The sequence below is a fragment of the Barbus barbus genome (assembly GCF_936440315.1).
Source record: "Barbus barbus genome assembly, chromosome: 8".
NCBI classification, from domain to species: domain Eukaryota; kingdom Metazoa; phylum Chordata; class Actinopteri; order Cypriniformes; family Cyprinidae; genus Barbus; species Barbus barbus.
Window position 1 is genome coordinate 30,887,839 of NC_136736.1, and position 22,589 is coordinate 30,910,427.

Here is a 22,589-nt window from a genome sequence, read left to right on the forward strand (position 1 = left end):
ACAGCTATACACTGGTACTATCATATTATTAATATATATCATATGAATATTATATTAGTTTATTAATATTATTTCAATAAGAATTATTGCTATACAGTATGTTATCACATACCGTAGTATATCAGACTGGTGAAAAACATGGTAATACCATAATAACTTCTGGTCTTTTGTTGTTAATTCATTGTACGACAAGATTTAGTTTGACTTTAACCAACATTTAGACATTTACAAAAAACACATCCCAGACAACATTTTGATCTGTAATTGAACAATTTGAGTTTTTTAATAACCAATTTTTAAAATCTAAACCCTAACCCTAAATATTGAATAATATGATTTTGTTGATTATTTAGGCTTGTCATTTCCTCCACCGAGCGGAAGATGCATCATTCTGTTGAGCGAAATCATTTGCAGGGAATCGTTTGGAGGCACTATGAGCTTTTTTACTCCCTCAAGGTCAATAACTCAATATGTTTGTGCATGTGCATCTGTACGTGCACATTTGTGAGATATTGGAGTGCACGGAATGACAAGTCAAAATTGTCAGTGATTGTGAATCTGTGCACACACATCTGATGCATCAATACCAGCAGTGAGTTCATTTACCATAGTATTTTGAGCAAAAAAAAGAGTAACCTTCCTGATTTATTATTACATATCGGATGAGTTTATCACGTCCCATGGGATCCTACACACCAGCTGTTACAGCTCAGGGTCACCCCCACTCAATTTACACACACACACACACACACACACACACAAATAGAGCATGGTCCATGTCACACTAAAAGCACAAGGCTTTATGGGTAGTGTCAGCAAAGCACTACTGAACAGATAAAACAGCTGAAATAGGTTTCAAAGGGACCCTGAAAATACTGCCTCATTGAACAGAAGCAGTGGGCCTCGCGTTCACACAACCGCCAATCAAGGCCCGTGTGATTGTGCGGCAAGAGCGCTTCTAACGCCCGCATCAGCACGCTCTTTCATGCAGCAAAGACTCACTTCTCTCCCAGTGCTGGATGTGTGCGCTTTACAGCGGAAGGTGCTAATTAGCATCTATTTTCATTCATCTTGCTGACTGCCATATTGTCAGATTGACTGAAACAAAGTGACATTATTGTGCAGTATATAATAAAGGAGCTTTGAGCTCTCTCTCAGCGAGATTCAGAGGTTAATAAACATTTCAGATTAGATGGACATTTGAAAGTCTCTGGTGCTGTTTTGGCTGGAGACCCTCTGAAAGGAAACCGTATGGGTGGTCTGCCATCTGCTGTTCACAAATAGACATGCATGCAATTATGAATTTAGTTTCATGATGCATTGCTTTGATTTCATATGAATATTTTAGCATGGCTACAGTAAAAGGTGTAGCATTCCAGTTGCTTGTTCAGGATGATGTCAATGCTCACCATTTATCTTCATAATGCAGAGGCAAGTACCATATTTTGTGCATGTAATATTTAAATGTCTATTGTTGATTTATTAATAACAAGGCTGTTTAGGCTCATGTTTACAGAAAACATTACTATGTCATTGACTGTGAAACAAAAAAAGCCTCGTTTTGAATCATTGAGTCATTAATTGAGCTACAGTAAATTACTGTAAAATTTTATGTTTTATTTTACCCCCCCCCCCCCCCCCCCCACCCCACCCCCACCCCCACAATTGTCTGTTAGTTTGAAAATTATTATTATTATAGCATTTTATTGGGTCTTTTGGAAAGCATACGTGCATTAACTGGTGATGGATTTTTTAGATTAAAAAATATGTGGCAAACCTTTGCATTTACTTACTTTACATTTATCTATAACAATTAAAAAATCTATCAAATAAACATAAATAAACTACATTGAAATAAAAATAAAAGACATGGAATTTTGATCTTGGTTCAACTAAAATTTGACTCATCTGAATAAACAATCATTTCATCAAAACAAGACCTAAAAACAGTAATAACCCATCTGAAAATGGAATCAAGACTCTGAGGCATTTTTCTGTGAGATAAACAGCTTTATACAATCATCTGTGCTGAAACAAAAATGAGAAAGACCCAAATGTGGAGCTCTGAAAGCTGTTATCCAATCAACAGTCACATGTTTTCAGAGCACGTGAACGGTGCAAAACTAAAGTAGTACAGAAAGTCAAAAGCAGAAGTTTCTAGTAATGAACATTAGCAGAAAGCCAGAACTTCTGTGTGATCTCAGTCTGAAGCTTCTGGTCTTTTGAAAGGCAGGGAACATTTAAAGGAACAGTTCCCAAAAATGGAAATACTGACATCATCTACTCACCCTCATCCACAAGATTTTCTTTCTTCCAAGAAACACTGGACTTTTATGCTGCTTTTATTCACTCCCAGTCTCTATTCACTTTCACAGTATGGAAAATAGCAGTCTGGACAATCTGTGAAATAACGTTTCTATTCCACAAACGTAAAAAGAAATACATTTAGAAAGGCATGAGGGTGAATAAATAACAGAAATTTCATTTTTGGCTGAACTATTCCATTAAATCTCCAGATATACCATACATACATATTAAAAACATTTTTATCTTCAAACAAAAACAGAAAGCGCAATTGTTTCCCCATCTTATAGGTCTTTTTATATTGTGTAAAACAACATCATCGTGAAAAAGCTACTCTAAAAAGTCAAATTAAGAGGAAAAATTGGGGCATCCAAAACAAGGCTTTTATTATTATCATTATTTGTTTTTTTTAATAAATGTTTTCCTTTTTTATAATCAAACAAAACGTGGACAAAAGAGGGTTGGGACAGTCTACGGCAGCCCTAAACCTTTGGTACATTCAGCAAAAATGTCAGCACGCCACTGCAAAAGCCTTAATACAAAAAAAACGAAGATCTATCTGGTTTGTATTAATGATCTAGCCGGCCATAAACGAACTGACAAAGATGATATGCTCGTGTTTGTCTTCATCGCTATTCCAAAATTCCAAAGCTCCATGGCAGTTTTCACCGGAAGCGATATTAACTCCTTACACAAAATTTAGTTTACAAAACATTCAGAACTAGAGTACAATCCAGCGTCCCGCAGCCACGGCAGTGTTTCGTAAAAGGCTGGGTTGAGTTAACGCAAATGGAAAAGTCTGGAATGTATTGATATGGTTTTGCAGGCTTGATATTACAGTTTCAAATCATACAAGAAAACACTGAAAAATGAAAAGGAGATTCAAAAAAGCAACATTAATGTCACACTAAAGCTATATAAGGATATGGAAATAATAATATAGTCAACATGAAATGGCAATGCAAGCTATTTTACTCCATTTAAATCATAAAACGTTATTATACCACAATGAAGCGTATTAGTAACACAAATAGTGCGCCCATGTTTTAATTTCATGCTGACTTTGAGTGTTTCTGTAGCTTCACTCAGTGGGTATGTGACCACTCTCTTTCTTCAAATATCATCAGAAATAAAATCGTGTTATCCGAGGACAACAGAAAGGCCAAGGTTGGACTATAAAGTCAAAAAATCCTCTTCTACTGTTGATTTTTTTTTAATCATTTGCACATAGTGGTCACATTCATGATGTTGTAGCGTGTCTGCGAGTGCCCTTCAGTGTAACATGCCCTTTGAAAACATCACGTGTGAGAGTATATAAACAACCAAATTCATTCAAACGTGTCACAAATCTGACATGACGGCTACTTGGACAGCATACGGTGTCAAAAAAACATACGAGAAAGACTAATGTATAAATATGATAAAAAGAAGAGAACATATACATTTCAATTCAATATAGAGGGCAGCGCTGTCATGTGTGATAGTGTTTGAGGCGATCTGAAAAAGCTTTCACAACACAGTATTTGTTCATTCACGCTGCATTTTGATGCTCCGTAGAAAAGTCTTTTTTTATAGATAAAAAGAGAGAGAGAATATCAAAGTCCTTTGGGTTTTTGTTCCTCATTTTAATCAGTTAGTAACTCAGCTTTGCATTTGGCTGGTCACGTCCTCCTCGATTCATCCAGAGCCGATCAATGCTTGCGTCTGAGAAACATTCAGACAATATCTGCACTTCTATCAGTCCGTTGTCTGTGTGTTTCTTTCCGAGGAAGTATTTATAAGTGATATGGTGTACAAAATATCCGTCTAAGTGCTTCTGGTGTCTGTTTTAGATGGTTGCTTCCTTTGCGCTTCCTGACGGGTCGTGGAAGTATATTTGATCAGCTCAAAGTGCAAAAATCAACATTCACTCCAAACCGAAAGTGCTGGTCTCCTCCACTGCCGTCAACATCTTCTCGTACAGCATGGAGAACGAGGGGTACGGGGGGAGGTCCAGACGATTGAAACATGTGTGAGCTCTATAAGGACAAATAAAGACAGGAAACTTCATTTTCTGATCATATACATTTCCAAACTAATTTTGAGCCACTGTATTATGAACTGCTGGATTACACCATCTTGTGGATCACATAAGCAATGACATATGTGGAAAAAAAGGGTTTATTTGGGACAAATGTGCCATTATCGAACTTCATTTAACATGAACTGTGATATTTTGGGGGTAGATTGTTTGTAAAATTCTAACAATTATTTTTTTTAGTTTTTTATTTTACTGAATTTTTGTTATCCATCTGTTTTTGTTCCTAAATTCAGTGCCAACACAATAAGCATGAAACCAATTTATAAATGCATAGACATAAACCAATAAACATTATAAATAGATGCATATAAAGTATTTTTTTAAAGGTTTGGTCTATTTTTTGTATTATTTATTCATTTTATTAATAAATTAATACTTTTATTTAACAAGGATGCATTAAAATGTTACAGTAAACATTTATAATATTACAAAAAAAAAATATTTTAAGTAAATGCTGTTTTTTCAGCTTTCTATTCATCATATATTACAAAAAAAAGATCACAGTATCCACAAAAAATATTAAGCAGTTCAACTGTTTTCAATATTGATAATAATAATAATAAATGTTTCTTTATCATCAAATCATCATCATTAAATCAGAATAATTTCTGAAGGATCATGTGACACTGAAGACTGGAGTAATAATGCTGAAATTTCAGCTTTGCATCAAATAAATAAATTACATTTTAAAATATATTAAAATAGAAAAGAGTTATTTAAAATTGTAATAATATTTTACAGTTTTTTTACTGTATTTTAGATCAAATAAATGCAGCCTTGGTGAGCAGAAGAGACTTTTTCAAAAACATAAAAAATAAAAAAAATACCCAATCTGTATTTATTTATACTCTATACATTTATATAGCTACCCCTCTAAATATAGTGGTGGGCATCAAACAAAGAAATGCATTACAATGATGATTCAAATAAATGTAGAGGTTAAATATAAATAAATTCTGCCAGACATGGAGTAGTTTTATAAACAGGATCTCGAGTTGAGTTCAGATTACCTGGGCAGAGACGTGATTTTGCCCCATTTCTCCACACAGAAGCGGCGCGGCCCGTTGCTGCCCCTGAGAGAGGCGAAGCCCTCGTACGGGATACTGGACGTCCCTGTCACAAACTGAGACAACAGAGACATTTCAGCCCCAGGGCAAGCACACAGACTGTGCTCTGTCTTATAAAAAGAGCTTGTGATTCTCTTTCATCACTCACTTGCAGCAATCTGAGTCTCTGCTCGTTGTTGAATCTCTCCACTGCCGCCCAGAACCAGCGAATCACGATGTGGTTGTCATGGTAACCTGGAGGGAAAACCAATAAACTTGTTCCAATAAACTCAAAATGTGACCTTTAGGGCTAGGAGACGCTGTAAAAGCCCTCAGTCTATCTGGCAGATAATATTTCAGTCATAAATCATATCTTGATACCATGTTTTTACCACAGTTTTGGACACTACCATGATGGTGATCTACCAAATATGGGGATCATTTATTATGAATCTGTCAGTCTGTGGTTACCTCCTCTGTACTCGGTGTTGTTCCTCCAGTCTCCCAGATCAATCTCCGCCGTCCCAGCGATCACCAGCTCCAGCTCCCGCCCATCAAACACCGACACCAGCCGCGCATCTACAACCTGCAGTCAGTTCACAACCAGAAAACATCTGCTTCGTTCCAGCGCTGTGAAATATGATGTGAAATTCTGCATTTTCTTCAATATAATAACTGGAATCCTTGTATTCCTGTTGGGTAAAACTATAGGAAATGATGCACCTGAAGATATTACAGAAACAAAACTCAATCATACATTAAACCTACCGTGCTGTATTAATTCATTCATCTTCGTTCTCATTCAAGGTTACACTAAATAATATAGGATTTTTAACAATGCATTTCATTCCTCGTTGGCTGGCTTGATCTTTTGTCAGTGATGCTAATTAAATATGAAAAAAAAAAATCACAAACAGAATTAAGAGAGAAAAAAATCTATGAGTCTTTAATAATTATTCCACAGATAAAAAATAACAGCACATAAAAGTGAAAAAATAATGATTTAATTTTTATATTGTGATCCTGTTCCTTTAAGTTGATTTTTATGATGGAAGCAGGCATAACAATCATATAATGAGCAGGCTTTTAATCAAGAAATTTTAATGAAAAGCTAACATAAACGCTGACATTTGAAAACTGACCCTTTTTTGACCCTTGCTGTTTAATATTGCATTATAGCATGTGGATATTATGTGGTTATGACTATAACCTTTAGCATCATGAAATATTCTGTAAATGCTTTCAAGATTTTATGTAGTTGTAACTACTTAAAACATATTATTAAGAATTTGAGATGTAATGTTATTAAATTATATTATTCAATTACATTATTCAACTAACAATATTTAATACAATTAACTCTTAATATATTGCCAGTTATGTTAAAGAAAGAGCGGCATGAGCACATATGTGAATTTTATTGAATTTATTCCCCTAATAACTGCTGTTTAAAAGTTTGAGGTCGTAAGATTTTTTAAATGTTTTTGAAGGACGTCTTTTACGCTCAAAAAAGCTGAATTTATTTGATAAAAAATATCGTAAAACTGATTTCTGTTTTAATGTATTCCTGTGATCAAAGCTGAATTTTCAGCATCATTACTCCAGTCTTCGGTGTCACATGATCCTTCAGAAATAATGCTGATTTTATACATTTTTCATAATTCTTTGATGAGCAGAAAGCTCAAAAGAACAGCATTTGAAATGAAAACCTGTTGTAACATTGTCTTTATTGTCACTTTTGATCGATTTAATGCATCCTTGCTGAATAAAAGTAATAATTTCTTTAAAAAAAAATAAAAAATAGTACTGATCCTAAACTTTTACAAGCAAGTCGTCTTGCTATATTAAAGCAAGTGAAAGCACTTGAAACCAAAATTGCACAACGATCCAAATCTATCAAACAGAAATTCAATAAAAAAAGCATTCTGGGATATCTCAGGGCAACTCTACATGGCAGAAGTGGCATGTTTTTATGTGACTGAAAGCTACTGGAGTGCTGATTTGATTTCAGTACCTCATAAAAGCCTCGCACCAGGCTCTCCGTCTGTTGGACGACACCGCGCTCTATACGCCACTTCACCATGCGCTCGATGTACTCCTTCTTATTCTTCTCTGAGACGGGGATATTTGCACCGCCAGGCTTCAGCTCGCGCTCTGTGATCTAACACACACACACACACACACACACACACACACACACACATGTGCTTCTGTGAGACAAAGCTGAGAGGTTGTGCAACCTTACACAAACAGTCACACACTGACCTGTCCGAACACCTCCTCGTTGACGGTGAAGGTCAGGTCCAGCATGTCCTCTATGTCATTGTCCTTCATCCACTGAAGACTCTGATGAAACTCCTCATCAAGATACTCCAGATCGCTCAAATCACACGGTCTACACAACACACACACATCAACAAATACATATGAACATGAAATAATGGATGTGATGTGTTTATCTACCAATATGCATCACATTTAAATAACATTCAAATAATGTCCCTGCATAATTTTTTTTTTTCCAGCTAGAATAAAAATAAAACTTTTAGAATTGTAATAACTGTCTATATATTAAAAAATAAAGTGTCAGAAATGTTTAACTCACATTCGCAGTAGGCCTTTGTAGAAGGGTCGTGTGAAGAAGGCATCCAGTAGGTATTGATGGATAAGAGCGAGACCCAGAATACGACCACTAAACCGAAACCTGACGACAGAACATGTTTAAAACATCGAGGTACATTTCTGCTAGTTCAGTCTATTAAAGTGACATGACATGTGGCCAAGTATGGTAACCCATACTAGGAATTTGTGCTCTGCATTTAACCCATCCAAAGTGCACACACAGCAGTGCACACACACCGTGAACACACACCCAGAGCAGTGGGCAGCCTTTTATGCTGCGGCGCCCGGGGAGCAGTTGGGGGTTCGGTGCCTTGCTCAAGGGCACCTCAGTCGTGGTATTGAGGGTGGAGAGAGCGCTGGTTATTCACTCCCCCCACCTACAATCTCTGCCGGCCCGAGACTCTCTAACCATTAGGCCACGACTGCCGTAAAGAACATCTTATAGAAACAGGCTGATCAAAGCACAATCTAAATCCTCCTTTTAATATTGGATGTGCATCAATCAAAACAAATCAAGCTTCAAATCAGAAGACAATGAGCACTCACCACTCATGGTGGTTGTCGACGAAGGCAGACATGGGGCTGATCTGGACGGTGTAGGTGTCATTGGCTGAATACTCAAACAGGCCGTAGTATGGGTTAAAAAGCTCCCGTGACACCAGAAAGAAAAACTCTCGTGAAGGGCCACTGTAGTCCAGTCTGAACGGGAGCAAAATTAAACCAATGTGTTCAGTATCAAAAGTATCAATTTTAATTAAAAAAGGGAAAAATTATAATAAATAGTCATCATTAAAATTATGATAATAATAATAATACTTATTAACATTATTATTATTAATACTACAACACAATAATAGGCTTTGGATATAAGACTAATTTATTTTCAACAATTTAATTAAGTATATTTTTATAATGGTTGTTATAAAAGTCTGGTTATGTTTTCAAATTGTGGAAACTCTGACCCCTCTTCTCCAACAAAGCTGACGTAGAGTTTACTCCTCTGTAGATCTTTGCGAGAGTAGCACATGATCTGATTGAAGGCGTCCTCCAGTAGATGATCTCTGCGGATTATCAACCTAAAACAAGCACAAGTCGGCATGAGTGTGAAAATGTGTTACACATGAAGACCTCAGGGTACGGTACACAACATGCTTACTTGACTTTGCCTGGACCCTGTGCGTAGCCTTTAGTCTCCAGTTTGCGATAGAAATTCCGAAGTTTGGCTTCAAAGTCCCGTTTGTACGGTGCAGGGGCCCGTGCGTTGGCTCGCTGCGTACCTGAAAGGGAACAGATCATAGTTATAATACAGTACGGCTAAAAAAGTGACTCAAAATCAGCATCTTGTTATCAAACATAGATACATGTGTAGAAAATGTATAGATTATGTAGAAAAATTCAGGTTTTATTTGTCAAATCTGACGACAAATGAGATGTCTTTTATATATCAGACGTTTCTCCTAAAGCCAGACTATTTAATTTAAACATAAATAAATATTTTTATAGTTCAAAGGTTGTTCTTTTATATCTTAAGAAAACAAATAAATTTTTAACCCTGTCCCATATAATAATAAATATTATTATTAGTAGTAGTGGTAGTATTTATTTACTAAATAAATAATTTTATAAATAAATAAATACTACCACTACTACTAATAATAATATTTATTATTATATGGGACAGGGTTAAAAATTTATTTGTTTTCTTAAGATATAAAAGAACAACCTTTGAACTATAAAAATATGTGGAGGGATAAATAAATAAATAAATAATAGTAATTATTATTATTATTTAATTGGAGATGGTCCAAAACAATTTTATTCTTCAGTATAAGTCCAGTTACAGTTTATCAGAATGGTTTTTATTCAAGCAAAAAAAAATTAAAAGCAGGAGAATTCGCAGAACCCCCTCTAAGCAGTGAACAGTGTAATCCCTCAGTGTCAGCGGTGACTAAAGTCAGATAATGTTGAATTAGACCATGATTCCCCTCTGGCACCGTGGTGTCCGCCACACTCCAAACAGACTTGTGAAAATCAGAGTGTCAGTATAACGGTTAAAAACCAGCCTGCAGGGATTAACCAGAAACCCTGGACTCCAACTACACATCAAATCCCAAATAGCGGATTTGAAGCATTGGCATTTAACTGAAAAAAAAATACCCAGGAAATCTGGTCGACTGCATGTCAAGCTCTACAAGCAAACCCAAGCAATGCTGTAGGCATTTGCAATTATGATCATCTTTTCAAACACAATTCATAAATGTTTCTTGAACTGTTTTTTATGTGATTGACAGGAACTGACCAGGAGAGTTCTGAGGGGAGGAGACCGGAGACCCTCGAGGTGACTGACAGTAGCTGGGGTGCAGTAAGGCATGAGGTGGCACATACGACATCACTTCCTCTTCAAACAAGCTATAGAAAGAAACAGAGACAAAGATTGTTAGTGTTTGGAGTGTTTGTTAGTGTTAAATTGTTAGGAGGCAAACACATGTATCCTGAAAAAAATGAAATCCAATACTTGTTTCATACTAATTTTGGGGTGCTGATTCCAAAAATAGTGCCTGTTTTGCTAGAGCATGCCTCAATTGCTCATTAAATATGTTCATTTTGTAGTATTTTTGTTTTGATAACCATCTGTAGACTTGTATTGTCCCTTTATCACCAGACAAACTGCCACAAAGACAAGAGTCCTGTCTGCCTCTGAGCAAGATCACAACTATTTGTTCAAGTCTCAGCTCATTCTCATACACAGTGCCCTCCATAAGTATTGGAACAGTAAAGACAAAATTGCTCTGTTAGCTGTGGACTCAAGACATTTGCAAATATGATTAAAAGATGAATATGAGACAAAACTACAGAATGTCACATTTTATTATTAGCCGTATCAACACATATATGTTTTACCAAATAAAAAGAACAGCACTTTTAGGGTTCATCCCACTCATTGAGTTTTTTTTCATTTATGTGTTTATTATTGAAATGTTGTTATATGCATGTGTCAATTTTATTTCATTTGTTTATTTTCTTAAATATATGGGTATATAGTATTTATAGAGTTGTAACTTTTAGTTTTAGTTACTTTTTCTTATTTGTAAGTCGCTTTGGACAAAAGCGGCTGCTAAATGACAAAAGTAAAAGTAAGTAAATAACATTATCAAATTAGGTAATATTAGGCATTTTTTGCACATCAGTAGAAATTCGCTATTAGTAACTGTTAGATTTGATTTCAGAGAATGTATTGCAGTTTTGTTTTGAGCTTAAACCGTACTAAATTTTCTTACAGCCATGTTTAGCAGGGTAAAATTTGCAGTAATCACTGGAAAAGTACCTGAGCAAAATCACCAAGTCTGCGTCGCTGGAGAGGCGAGCTAAACCCGACGCTCCTTCATTACGAATAAACTGCACCTTCTCCCTGTAGATCAGAAAAGTCAACATTTTCATAATCAATAGCTCAGGACTGAGGTTTGTTTTGTAATATTTCTGAGTCTCACCTGAGTGAGTGATTCCTAATGAGCTCAGGCTGTCTCTCCTGAAGGATCTCAAATATGTTCGGCTGCCGCAAAAATGCCACGATTTTCTCATTATAGGCTATAAAGAGAGGAACAAAGCAATTGGTGAAATGTCAAACGAAGACTCTTCCAAAGTTATAACACCTTTGTGGCACCACATTTTTATAAATCAATGGATTATGAAGGATTTAACTAGAAGAACACACAAATTCTGTCAAAAAATGTTCTGATGAAGCTTGACTTGTAACGACTCACCAACAGGAACTAAATCTTGACACTGGTTGCGATTGGCTGTGAAGGCGTTCGAGGGGCGTGGCAGTACAGCGGGTCCACCATGCCGAGGGTCATCGCCCACCTGTAGCACAAAAACAAAACAGGAAGTGACCATTATGTACTTCACATCCACACCACGTCACACAGTATGTATTGAATCGCAGGAATAAATGCCTTTCCATTTGATATGTAAATTTATATATAAAGTCAACTTACAATACACATTATAGAAAAGCTTTATAGAAAATAATATCTATCTATCTATCTATCTATAATTTACAGTAAATGAATAAAATATACAATACAATACATGTGTATATATATATATATATATATATATATATATATATATATATATATATATATATATATATATATATATATATATATACACACATTTTAATATGCATTTATACACTCCTATATTAAATTACATTTAGTTAGTTGTGTGTATGTAGGTATTAGTGTGTGTGTGTGTGTGTATGTGTATATATATATATATATATATATATATATATATATATATTTATATATTAGGGCTGTCAGTTTAACGCATTAACTTAATTAATAACGCAATTAAAATATTTTAATGCAATTAACGCACCCGCCCCCAGACCTGTACATCATCTTACATTTTTTGACAAATATGATGCAGGGCAACAAATCCATAAATGCAGTTATGCCATAAAATTCAAGATATTGATGCAAAAATGCCCCTGTATGTGTTTTTGTCTCATATTTATATCATCGATATCACAGGTGCGGCAAGAGCAATATCACATGAGTGCTGATTGTCCTGAATATGTTTAAATGTGATTTTATACAACAATTCAGTAAATACGAAGTTGATATTGTGTTGTATTTTAAACACAACATTGTCTGTTTTTGCTCAGTTTCACAGAGAACATAATTTCCTTTAAAACCATAGCAGAATTGTCTGTCTCCGAGCAGCACAGCGGTGTTTAGTTTCTTTGTTATCAACATTTTTTTATTTTCCATACATAACACAACATAAAAAAAACAACAATATATTAAGAAAATAAAATAAAATAATAAAATAAAACAACAGACACATACTCAACATCTCAAAGTCCAGTCAAAAGGAGGGAGAAAAGGAAGGACCGAAAAAAGAAACCCATAGAAGTCACTCCTCCATACAGTCACGTATTTCAAAGAGAAAGCACTGCCAAGCATCAATGGTAGAAGGCTTGGCTCCATTGATTCGTGCTGTTGTACATTCACAAGACACTATTTGCAAGAGGCTACGGATCCAATATGTTTTCCAACACATATGCGGTGTAAACCAGTTCTGTATTATTGTCTTCTTCGCAGCTGTAAAACCAGCAAACAACATTCTCTTTTGCATCGAACTTATACAAAGACCAGAATCATCATTAAGAAGACACAAACTTGGGTTAACTGACCAATCAATTTTCAGTAAGGATGATAAAACCAGGTTTACATGTGTCCATAGATTGCTAGTGATAGGACATTCCCAAAACATATGCAGAAAAGTACCCGATGATGTAGTATTACATATATGGCAGTTGAAATTTGATTGTAGTTTCATTTTGAATCTTTTGTAAGGAGTTATGTATGCTCTATGAATGACTTTGAAGTGAATAAGACGATGCGCCAGATTTTTAGATGTTAAACTGAGATTAGACCACACCCTCTCCCAGTTGACAGATAAATTAAGGTCAGATAATTCCCTATTCCAAATAGTTTTAATAGAAAGAGGTTTTATAATGCAATCAAGGATCTTATTATATATTAAGGAAGCAGATGGCCGACCAGCAGATGGTGCAATCCAGTCCCGCATAGGATGAGAGGAAACGGGAGAAGACCAAGGAACGCCATACGCTTTGAGAGCGGAACGTAATTGAAGAAAGACAAAATACGCAGATGCTGGTAGACAAAATTTAGTTCTTAACGTCTGAAATGAACATAGGCCTTGGTTATCATATATATCACCGCACGTGTTTACACCTAAAGAAGACCAAGAGGGTTGGATAAATGGGCGATTTCCGCATACAAAATTAAAATTGTGCCATAAAGGTGTACTATTACAAAATTTGAAGGGTCCTCCAATCCGACGTTCAACCGTTTTCCAGATTTTAATAGAATTGGCCACAACCGGACCAAATTTATAATTATCCCCTTTTTTCCCTGTGCCAGTAAATAAAATATCTTGGAGTCTATTTGGTTTAACCTTGTCAGCTTCAATCACTCTCCAAGAAACTGTGGATTGAGGATCAACCCAAGTATGAAGAGCCTTAAGCTGAAACGACCAATAATACAGTTCAAAGTTTGGTACAGCCAGTCCTCCTGCGCTATTAGGATGTTGTAATGTGGTAAGTTTAATTCTGGGGCATTTATCATTCCAGATAAATTTCGTAATTATGGAGTTGATCTCCTTAAAGTAACCTGGAGGGGGAGAAAGCGGTAGCATAGAGAAAAAAAAATTAAATCGAGGTAGCAAATTCATCTTAACAGTGGAGATTCTTCCTTGGAGGGAAACGTTAAGATTCTTCCATCTTTGAATGTCATTCTTGACCTTAACTAAAATATTATTAAAATTGTCCCTGGCAATTTTATGAATGTTTTTATATATGGTAACGCCCAGATAGGTGAAAGAGTCCTTAATAGGGATGAATGAGGGAATAGAAGAATTAACTTTAATATTGTTAATTGGCATTAAAGCAGATTTGCTCCAATTTATTTTATATCCTGATAAGCTACTAAAATGATCAAATTCCTTAATTATATTAGGGACTGAAACATCAAAGTGGTCTAAATATAGAATAATATCATCAGCATATAACGAAATACTATGATTATGATCATGAATCTTAATCGATACTTCAGACTTCCTGATGGCTTGTGCTAAGGGTTCAAGAGATAGACAAAACAATAAGGGGGAAAGCGGACAGCCCTGCCTCGTTCCCCGCTGTAAAGGGAATGGGGGGGAAATAACATTACCAGTTATGACTGATGCTGCAGGTGAGTGGTATAATGTCTTAATCATAGAAATGAATTGTTCACCGAAGCCGAAACATTGCAAAACTGCCCACATATAATTCCACTCTAGCCTGTCAAAGGCTTTTTCTGCATCAAGTGAAAAGACTGCACAAGGGGTTGGGTGGGAGTCTGCAAAGTCAAGAATATGAAGGAGTCTACGCATATTATCAGATGCATTACGCCCCTTGATGAAACCAGTTTGATCCTCCTTGATCAGACTATGAATTACCTTCTCCATACGGGAAGCAAAAACTTTAGCATACATTTTTAGATCACATGAGATAAGCGAAATTGGTCTGTAGTTGGAACAATCTAATGGATCTTTCCCTTTTTTAAGAAGTAATGAAATCAGTGATGTTTTTTGATCTCTATGAAATACCCCATGTTCAATTGCAAAATTAAATGAATTAAGCATAAGTGTCCCTACCAAATCCCAAATTTCTAAGTATAATTCTGGGGGGAGACCATCTAGGCCCGGCGATTTGCCCTTCTGAAGGCTTTTTAAAGAGACATGGAGTTCCTCCAAACTTAATGGGGCCTCCAAAGATTCTTTATCCATCTGTGAGATCCGAGGCAGTTCCAATTTATCTAAATACTGCTTACAGATTGATTCATCAAAATCTGTTTCGGCTTTATATAGATTTGTGTAGAAACCTTTAAATATTTCATTAATTGCCACAGGGTTTGTGGTGACCTGATCATCCGATGATTTTATTGCGCTAATATATGCCTTCGACTCGCATTCTCTCAACCTAAGAGCCAATAAATGACTAGGTCTCTCCGATTCAAAATAATATTTTTGCCTAGTCCTATGTAAAATAAATTCCGCCTTTGATTGTGAAAGCAAATCGTATTCTTCCTTTAAAGAGGACAACTGTGTAGCCTGTTGCTCCGTAAAATGTTGTTTTTGTAGGTTTTGTAATGATTGGATTTTATTTTCTAATTGTGTAAACTGGCGGGTTTTCGCTTTGGCAAGAGTAGAAGAGAAAGATATACAGAAACCTCGTATAGCGCACTTAGTCGTCTCCCACAGTTTTTGAGGATCCACACCAGAGGGCATATTAATTTCAAGAAACTCCTTAATATATTCTTTTAAAGAAGTAATGAAAGTCTGATTACTTAATAATGATATGTTAAAGCGCCATCTAGGGGACTTGGCTTTAACATCGGAAAGAGGAACACTGCATAGCACTGCAGAATGATCAGACAATAAAATTGGTAATATAGAGATGGAGGAATCAGACGAAATTAAAGATGGGCTGAGAAATATGTAGTCTATCCTAGAGAAAGTCTTGTGTCTATTAGAGAAAAAAGTGAAGTCCTTAGATTTAGTATTCTGAATTCTCCAAAGATCGATTACGTTAAGCTCAGTGATAAATTTATTCAGTAATTTAGAGGATGGATTGGCTGTTGTATCAGATTGAGATTTATCTAAAGCAGGATTTATGACAGCATTAAAATCCCCACCCACCACTAGAGGGCAATCAATCTGCTCAAGCAGAGTTTTGGAGATCTGTGAAAGGAATGCACTGTCTGTCTCATTCGGACCATAAATAGAGACCAAGGCTAACCTATTATTATATATTTTGCATCGGATAAAAACAAATCTACCCTTCTCATCACTACCAAGGTGTTCAATTGTTAAATTTAACTTCCGGTTAACAAGAATAAGCACCCCCTTAGTTTTATTTTGAGCGCAGGAAAAGGCTGCTAATTTGTAATACTTATTCTGGAAACGTGCCACGTCGGATTGCTTTAAATGTGTCTCTTGAATTAGGGCACAGGAAATAGATTTACGATGTAAATATTCTAACACACGAGTTCGTTTGACAGCAGAATTTAACCCATTCACATTTAGTGATAAAATATTTAGAGTATGCATTGAATATATAGCGTGTAAATGTTGACGTGTATTTTAGATACCAAACCTCCTAGATGGAAAATCCCTTTAAAAATAAGGTAAAATAAATTAAAGTATAAATGTCTGTTGTAAAAAGTAAAAACCACATAAAAACACGAACAACTTACAACCTTAAACAAGGAACAACTCAGACCGCACATTACCGAGAACATAGGTCTGACTGAGCAACAAAAAATAGTGATGGTTCGTGACCGATCCACTCCAACGCAGGACATGTCTCCCAAAAAGCTCGTACTGCCAGAAAAAATTATTTTAAATTAAACCAACTCCCCATTAGTCCCCTCCAAAAAGAAAGAAGGGGTGTCAATCTTGCCAGCAATGAGATCGTTGTACCCGATATATAGGAAGTTAGGAACAATATCTCAGTAGTAAAGTGGAGAGAAGAAAAAAGCAAAACCAAATTTAGTTTAGTCAGCGTCCATGTCCGTTCTGCCATCATCCGCTCCTAAGCCGCTGGGACCATGTTCATCCCGACCATCAAACTCCTCCCGGGCTGGAGAAACAGCGGCCGCCGTTCCCCCGCGCAGAGCCGCGGCATACGTCTTCTGCTGGGACAGGGAGCTAATAAAATCCTCCGCTTTCTGAGGGGAATCGAAGCTTTTCTGTTCCCCCTTGTGCCGTAGTTTGATTACGGCCGGATAGATGAGGAAGGGCTGGAGACCAAGCGCCGTCATCTTCTTCAGAACCGGACCAAATGCCTTTCTCCTGATCACTGTAGCTGGACTAAAGTCGGGAAAAAATAGCAGTGTGACATTGTTCTGTGCGCATTTCACCGGATAAGCCTTTCGAGCACCCTTCAGGATATCTGATCTGTCATGCCATCTCAGTACACGGAAGATGAGGGTGCGCGGCCGATCGGAGCCCCTCCCTCCGTCATACACGCGATGTGCCCGGTCGATCTCAATGTCACGGCCCTTCAAGGAAGGAATCCACTTAGAAATATTAACTCTGAGGAAACCAGCCGCGTCGGATCCCTCAGCCCCCTCTGGCAGCCCCACCAGTCGTACGTTGTTCCTCCTGCACCTGTCCTCCATATCCGTCACCTTCTCGGTGAGTCGCTCCAGCTGATTTCTTAAGCCCGTGACTGTCCTCCTATCCTCACGTGCAGCTGCTTGAACAGAATCTACGCGGTCACGTGTCTGCTTCGCCGCGGTAGTTATGGTCTCAAACTCCTCTCTTAGCTCTTTAACAGACTTGTTGGTCGCTTTTATGTCTTCACGCAGTTCGCGTAATGCTGGAATCAGCACAGAGTCCATCGCCTCTCTTACTGCCAAATTCACAACCGAATTCAATGTATTTTGTTGCTCTTTAAATGCTAGTTCGATGCGGCTAGCAATAGCCTCGTCGAGGTCTTCTCTGGAGATGGCAGAATCTCTGAATTTTTTCTTCATTGGCGATTGCTCAATCTCTCTTTTCCGATCCCCTTTGTCTGCCTTAGCACTCATGACAGGTCCAATGCAGAGTGGTTCAAATATTACTGACAGGATCATACAAAATATGGCAAAGTGAGCAGAGCGAAAGATTCAAGCCTGCATCGCCGTCGAAGGGTCACGTGATCCTCAGCGGTGTTTAGTTTCTGAATGAATCCTCATTTTGAACAAATCATGTGAATCAATGATTCAAAGATTCATAAAGAGAGCCGTTTACTGAATTCCTGAACGAATCGAATGAAGATATTTACCACCACCTGCTGGCTGGCAGATTTAGTTTCATATTTAGAGTAGGCCTATCATTTAATTAATAATAATGATAATAAACAACAACAACAACGATAAAAACAATAAAGGTAGGCTATAGTTCACCCAAAAAATGTCTAAATAAATTCTGTCATCATTTACTCAGCCTCATGTCGTTTCAAACCTTTCTTTTGTGGAACATAGAAGGTATTTGGAAGACTGTTGGTAACAAAGCTGTTTTGGTTACCAATTACTTTCATTGTATGAACAAACAATACTGAGATGTTTCTCAAATTATCTTCTTTTGTGTTCCATAGTTTATGTTAATTTTATTATGTGTAATAAATAAAAATAGCTTTAAAGAATTTTTTTGTGGGTATTTCCACAGTCAAATTTATTTTGCGATTGTGATTAATTCGATTAATTAATTTTTATTAGATAAAAAAAAAAAATGTAATCGACTGACAGCCCCAATATATATTAAATATGCAACAATTTGTTTATATAACTTTAATTGAAATATTATACGCACACACTATCAACTTCAAGGAAAGATCAATATATTAATTCATTAAGCTGCAACATTGTCATTTTTGCGTAAATACTGAATTACAAGGCTTCGGCTGCTTTTGCATAATTCACTGGATATTGGCTCCCTAGTGAGTGTACATTAAAGACGAAAGCTTCATTAAGGGCCCTCTGACTAAAGATCTGACAGCTCTTTTGCTAAAACTGAGTGGATTGTAAAACTTTCCTGGCCTTTATTCCCGAGGAGTTTATTTGAGGAGGGGGACTTTTTTAATTAAGTGGGCTAATTTGCATTTTTATGTTATGAAGACAGAGGATTAAAATATTAGTGGAATAATATTTAGACAAAATATGTTTACATGCATTCACATATGGCCCACTGACAAGCGCACACACACAGGGGACTGTGGGTGGACTGATGTGAAAATGACACAGTGCATGCTGGGTTAATTATGAAATAAATCAGCATATCTAAAGAGGCCTGAGAGGGCGATCTGTTCTCCACACGGCCACGAAGTGACAGAAGATCAGATTCCCTAGTGAGAAACCTGCAGATAATATTTTATGATGTAAAGATTTATGTGAAACTGCTATAACTAAAAAAACATTCATTAGTATATCTGGTTACTGTCCCAAGCTATTCTTAACATTTTAAATAAAGATAAAGATTTAAGAATATTGTTTTTAAAGTAGTTTCTTACACTCACCAAGGCTGCATTTATTTGATTAAAAATACAGTAAAAACAGTAATATTGTGAAATATTTTTACAATTTAAAATAACTATTTTGTTATAGTTTAAATTGCAATTTATTGCAGTGATGTACAGATGAATTTTCTGCATCATTAGTCCAGTCTTCAGTGTCACATGATCCTTCAGAAATCACTCTAATATGCTGATTTGCTGCTCAAAAACATTCTTATTATTATCAATGTAGAAAAGAGTTGTGCTGCTTAATATTTTTGTGAAAACCATGATGCATATTTTCAGGATGTTTTTTTTTAAATAATAAGTTCAACAACATTTATTTGGAATCAAATCAATTTGTTTATCTGAGATCAATTTAATGCATTAATTTCCTAAAAACAATAACATTTGGAAATCTATTTAAACTAAATTGGTTTCTAGGGTATTGTGAGCGTTTGGCCAAATGAAAAGAGCCTTAGAGTTAGAGGTTTATTCAAATCCCTTCCGCAGTGATATCTGGTGCAAACCATGAGGGAGAAGCTTGAATCTCAAGCGTCTGATTGGAGGAGGCCTCTAGTGGCGTGTGTCTGGAAGGCTCACCAGGCGTTGTATGCTCACCTCCCCTGCACTGTGGCTGCGCTGGCGGCTGAGGTGCTGGCGGTGGGCGAGGAGGCTGCTGGGTCGGGCGCTCTCCAGCGGCAGTCGTGGGTCTATGAAGGAGGTTGCCCTGCAGTTATGGTCCACGAAGAAAGGCTGAGGAGAAGACATAATCATGTCAAGCAAGAAGGTTGAGGGATTTAAAAGCACAAACATGACGCTTATATTCATGCTAAAGCACTTACATGAATGCACCAGTAAAAACACTAACACATAAAATATTTACAATAAGTGTTACGGTTGTACTTTTAAAGCATATTTTAAACATTTATCTGCAGTATATCTGCTTTCCTGCTAAGCTTCCATTATAAGCATATTACTGTAAAGCACTTCCCGACAGATCAAAATGAATTTACGTGGCAACTGACAACTAGTCACTGATGAATATAATATGAATTCACTTACAATACAAGTTAGTAATTAATAATATAAATTAGAATTCTAATTTATACATTTTATATATATATATATATATATATATATATATATATATATATATATATATATATATATATATATATATATATATATACACACACACACACACACACACACATACAGTCATGGCCAAAAATATCGGCACCCTTGGTAAATATGATCAAAGGCGGCTGTGAAAGTTAATCTGCATTGTTAATCCTTTTGATCTTTTATTTAAAAAATGGTGGGAAATATCATTATGAAATAAATGTTTTTCTCAAATACACGTTGGACACAATTATTGTCACCCCTAGAAATTCTTATGAGTAAAATATTTCTGAAGTATTTTCCCATTCATATTCACAATTTTGAGCACTCCAGGGTGATTATGAACATGAAATTATCCAGCCATGGCTTCCTGATTCACAGAAATATAAATAGGAGGGAAAACAAAGCCCAAATTCCCTTAATCATCCATCATAATGAGAAAAAACAAATAATATATTTCTGATGTGCAGCAAAAGATAATTGAGCTTCACAAATTAGTGAAGTGGCTTTAAGAAAAAATTCCCATTTCCACCATCAGGCAATAATTAAGAATTTCCAATCAACAGAAAATGTTACGAAACTGCCTCATGTGAGGACATGTGTCTATATCGTCCTAATGCACGGTGAGGAGGAGAGTTTGAGTGGCTAAAGACTCTCCAAGGACCACAGCTGGAGAATTGTAGAGAAAGGTTGAGTCTCGGGATCAGAAAACCTTAAAAAAAAATTGTCAAACCGCACCTACATCACCACATGTTGTTTGGGAGGGTTTCAAGAAACATTATCCTAGCTCATCCAAAAACAAACTCCAGCATATTCAGTTATCAGACATGACTGGAACTTCAAATGGGACTGGCTTCTATGATCAGATGAAATAAAAAAATGACCTTTTTAGCAGCAAACACTCAAGATGGGTTTGGTGAACACAGGGATAAAAAGTACCCCATGTGTACAATGAAATATACTGCTGTATTTGTGATGTTGTGGGCCTATATTTCTGCTGGAGGTCCTGGACATCTTGTTTAGACACATGGCATCATGGATTCTATCAAATACCAACAGATAAAAAAATCAATAAGTGACTGACTCTGTTAGAAATCTTATAATGGGCCATGTTTGGATCTTCCAACCGTACAATAATCCAAACACAAACCTCAAAAACAACACAAAAATGGGTCACTGAGCACAAAACCAAGCTTCTGCTGGCCATTCCAGTCCTCTGACCTGAACCCTGTAGAAAATGAGTGAGGTGAACTGAAGAGAAGAAGCACCAACATGGAGCTGGGAATCTAAAGGATCTGGAGAGATTCTGGATGAAGGAATGGTCTCTGATCTCTTGTCAGGTGTTCTCTAACCTCATCAGGCATTATAGGAGGAAATTAAGAGCTATTAAACTGGCAAATGGAGGTTTCAAAAAGTATTGAATAAAAGGATGCTGTTAATAGTGTTCAATGTGTATTAGAGAAAAACATTTATTTCATAATGATATTTCCCCTCCATTTTAAATTCTTATTATCCAATGAAAGGTTAGATTTTTGTGAATTTTTTTAAATAAAAGATCAAAAGGATTAACAATGCAGATTAATTTTCACAGCCTTCTTTGATCATATTTACCAAGGGTGCAGATATTTTTGGCCATGACTGTATATATGACTCTGGATTGTTGGATCGACTGTTTTTCATCTTTCTCTTGAAAATATCAGATAGATTCCACATGGGGTTCAGGTCTGTTAGCTGGCCAATCAAGCACAATAATATCATGGTCAGCAAACCACTTGGAAGTGTTTTTGCACTGTGGGCAGGTGCT

At 36.4% G+C, this 22,589-nt stretch overlaps 1 protein-coding gene across 2 annotated transcripts in view; it reads right to left on the reverse strand.

The window, feature by feature from the left end:
* Positions 1-1,994: 1,994 nt before the first annotated feature.
* LOC306874396 (E3 ubiquitin-protein ligase HECW2-like) overlaps positions 1,995-22,589 on the reverse strand; it is a gene marked incomplete at its 5' end in the record, with an annotated part of 37,429 nt that continues 16,834 nt past the window's right edge. Inside the window, 15 exons of one of the 2 annotated variants that reach the window (XM_079424413.1) lie at positions 1,995-4,322; positions 5,395-5,507; positions 5,600-5,685; positions 5,902-6,016; positions 7,445-7,591; positions 7,696-7,825; positions 8,036-8,134; positions 8,599-8,751; positions 9,015-9,128; positions 9,209-9,329; positions 10,352-10,461; positions 11,378-11,461; positions 11,541-11,637; positions 11,814-11,913; positions 20,282-20,416. In XM_079424413.1, coding sequence (XP_079280539.1) covers positions 4,211-4,322; positions 5,395-5,507; positions 5,600-5,685; positions 5,902-6,016; positions 7,445-7,591; positions 7,696-7,825; positions 8,036-8,134; positions 8,599-8,751; positions 9,015-9,128; positions 9,209-9,329; positions 10,352-10,461; positions 11,378-11,461; positions 11,541-11,637; positions 11,814-11,913; positions 20,282-20,416 — 1,716 coding nt within the window. In that variant the 3' untranslated portion in view covers positions 1,995-4,210. Of the gene's footprint in view, positions 4,323-5,394; positions 5,508-5,599; positions 5,686-5,901; positions 6,017-7,444; positions 7,592-7,695; positions 7,826-8,035; positions 8,135-8,598; positions 8,752-9,014; positions 9,129-9,208; positions 9,330-10,351; positions 10,462-11,377; positions 11,462-11,540; positions 11,638-11,813; positions 11,914-20,263; positions 20,417-22,589 lie in introns of both variants that reach the window. The other variant, XM_079424412.1, reaches the window with a different exon arrangement.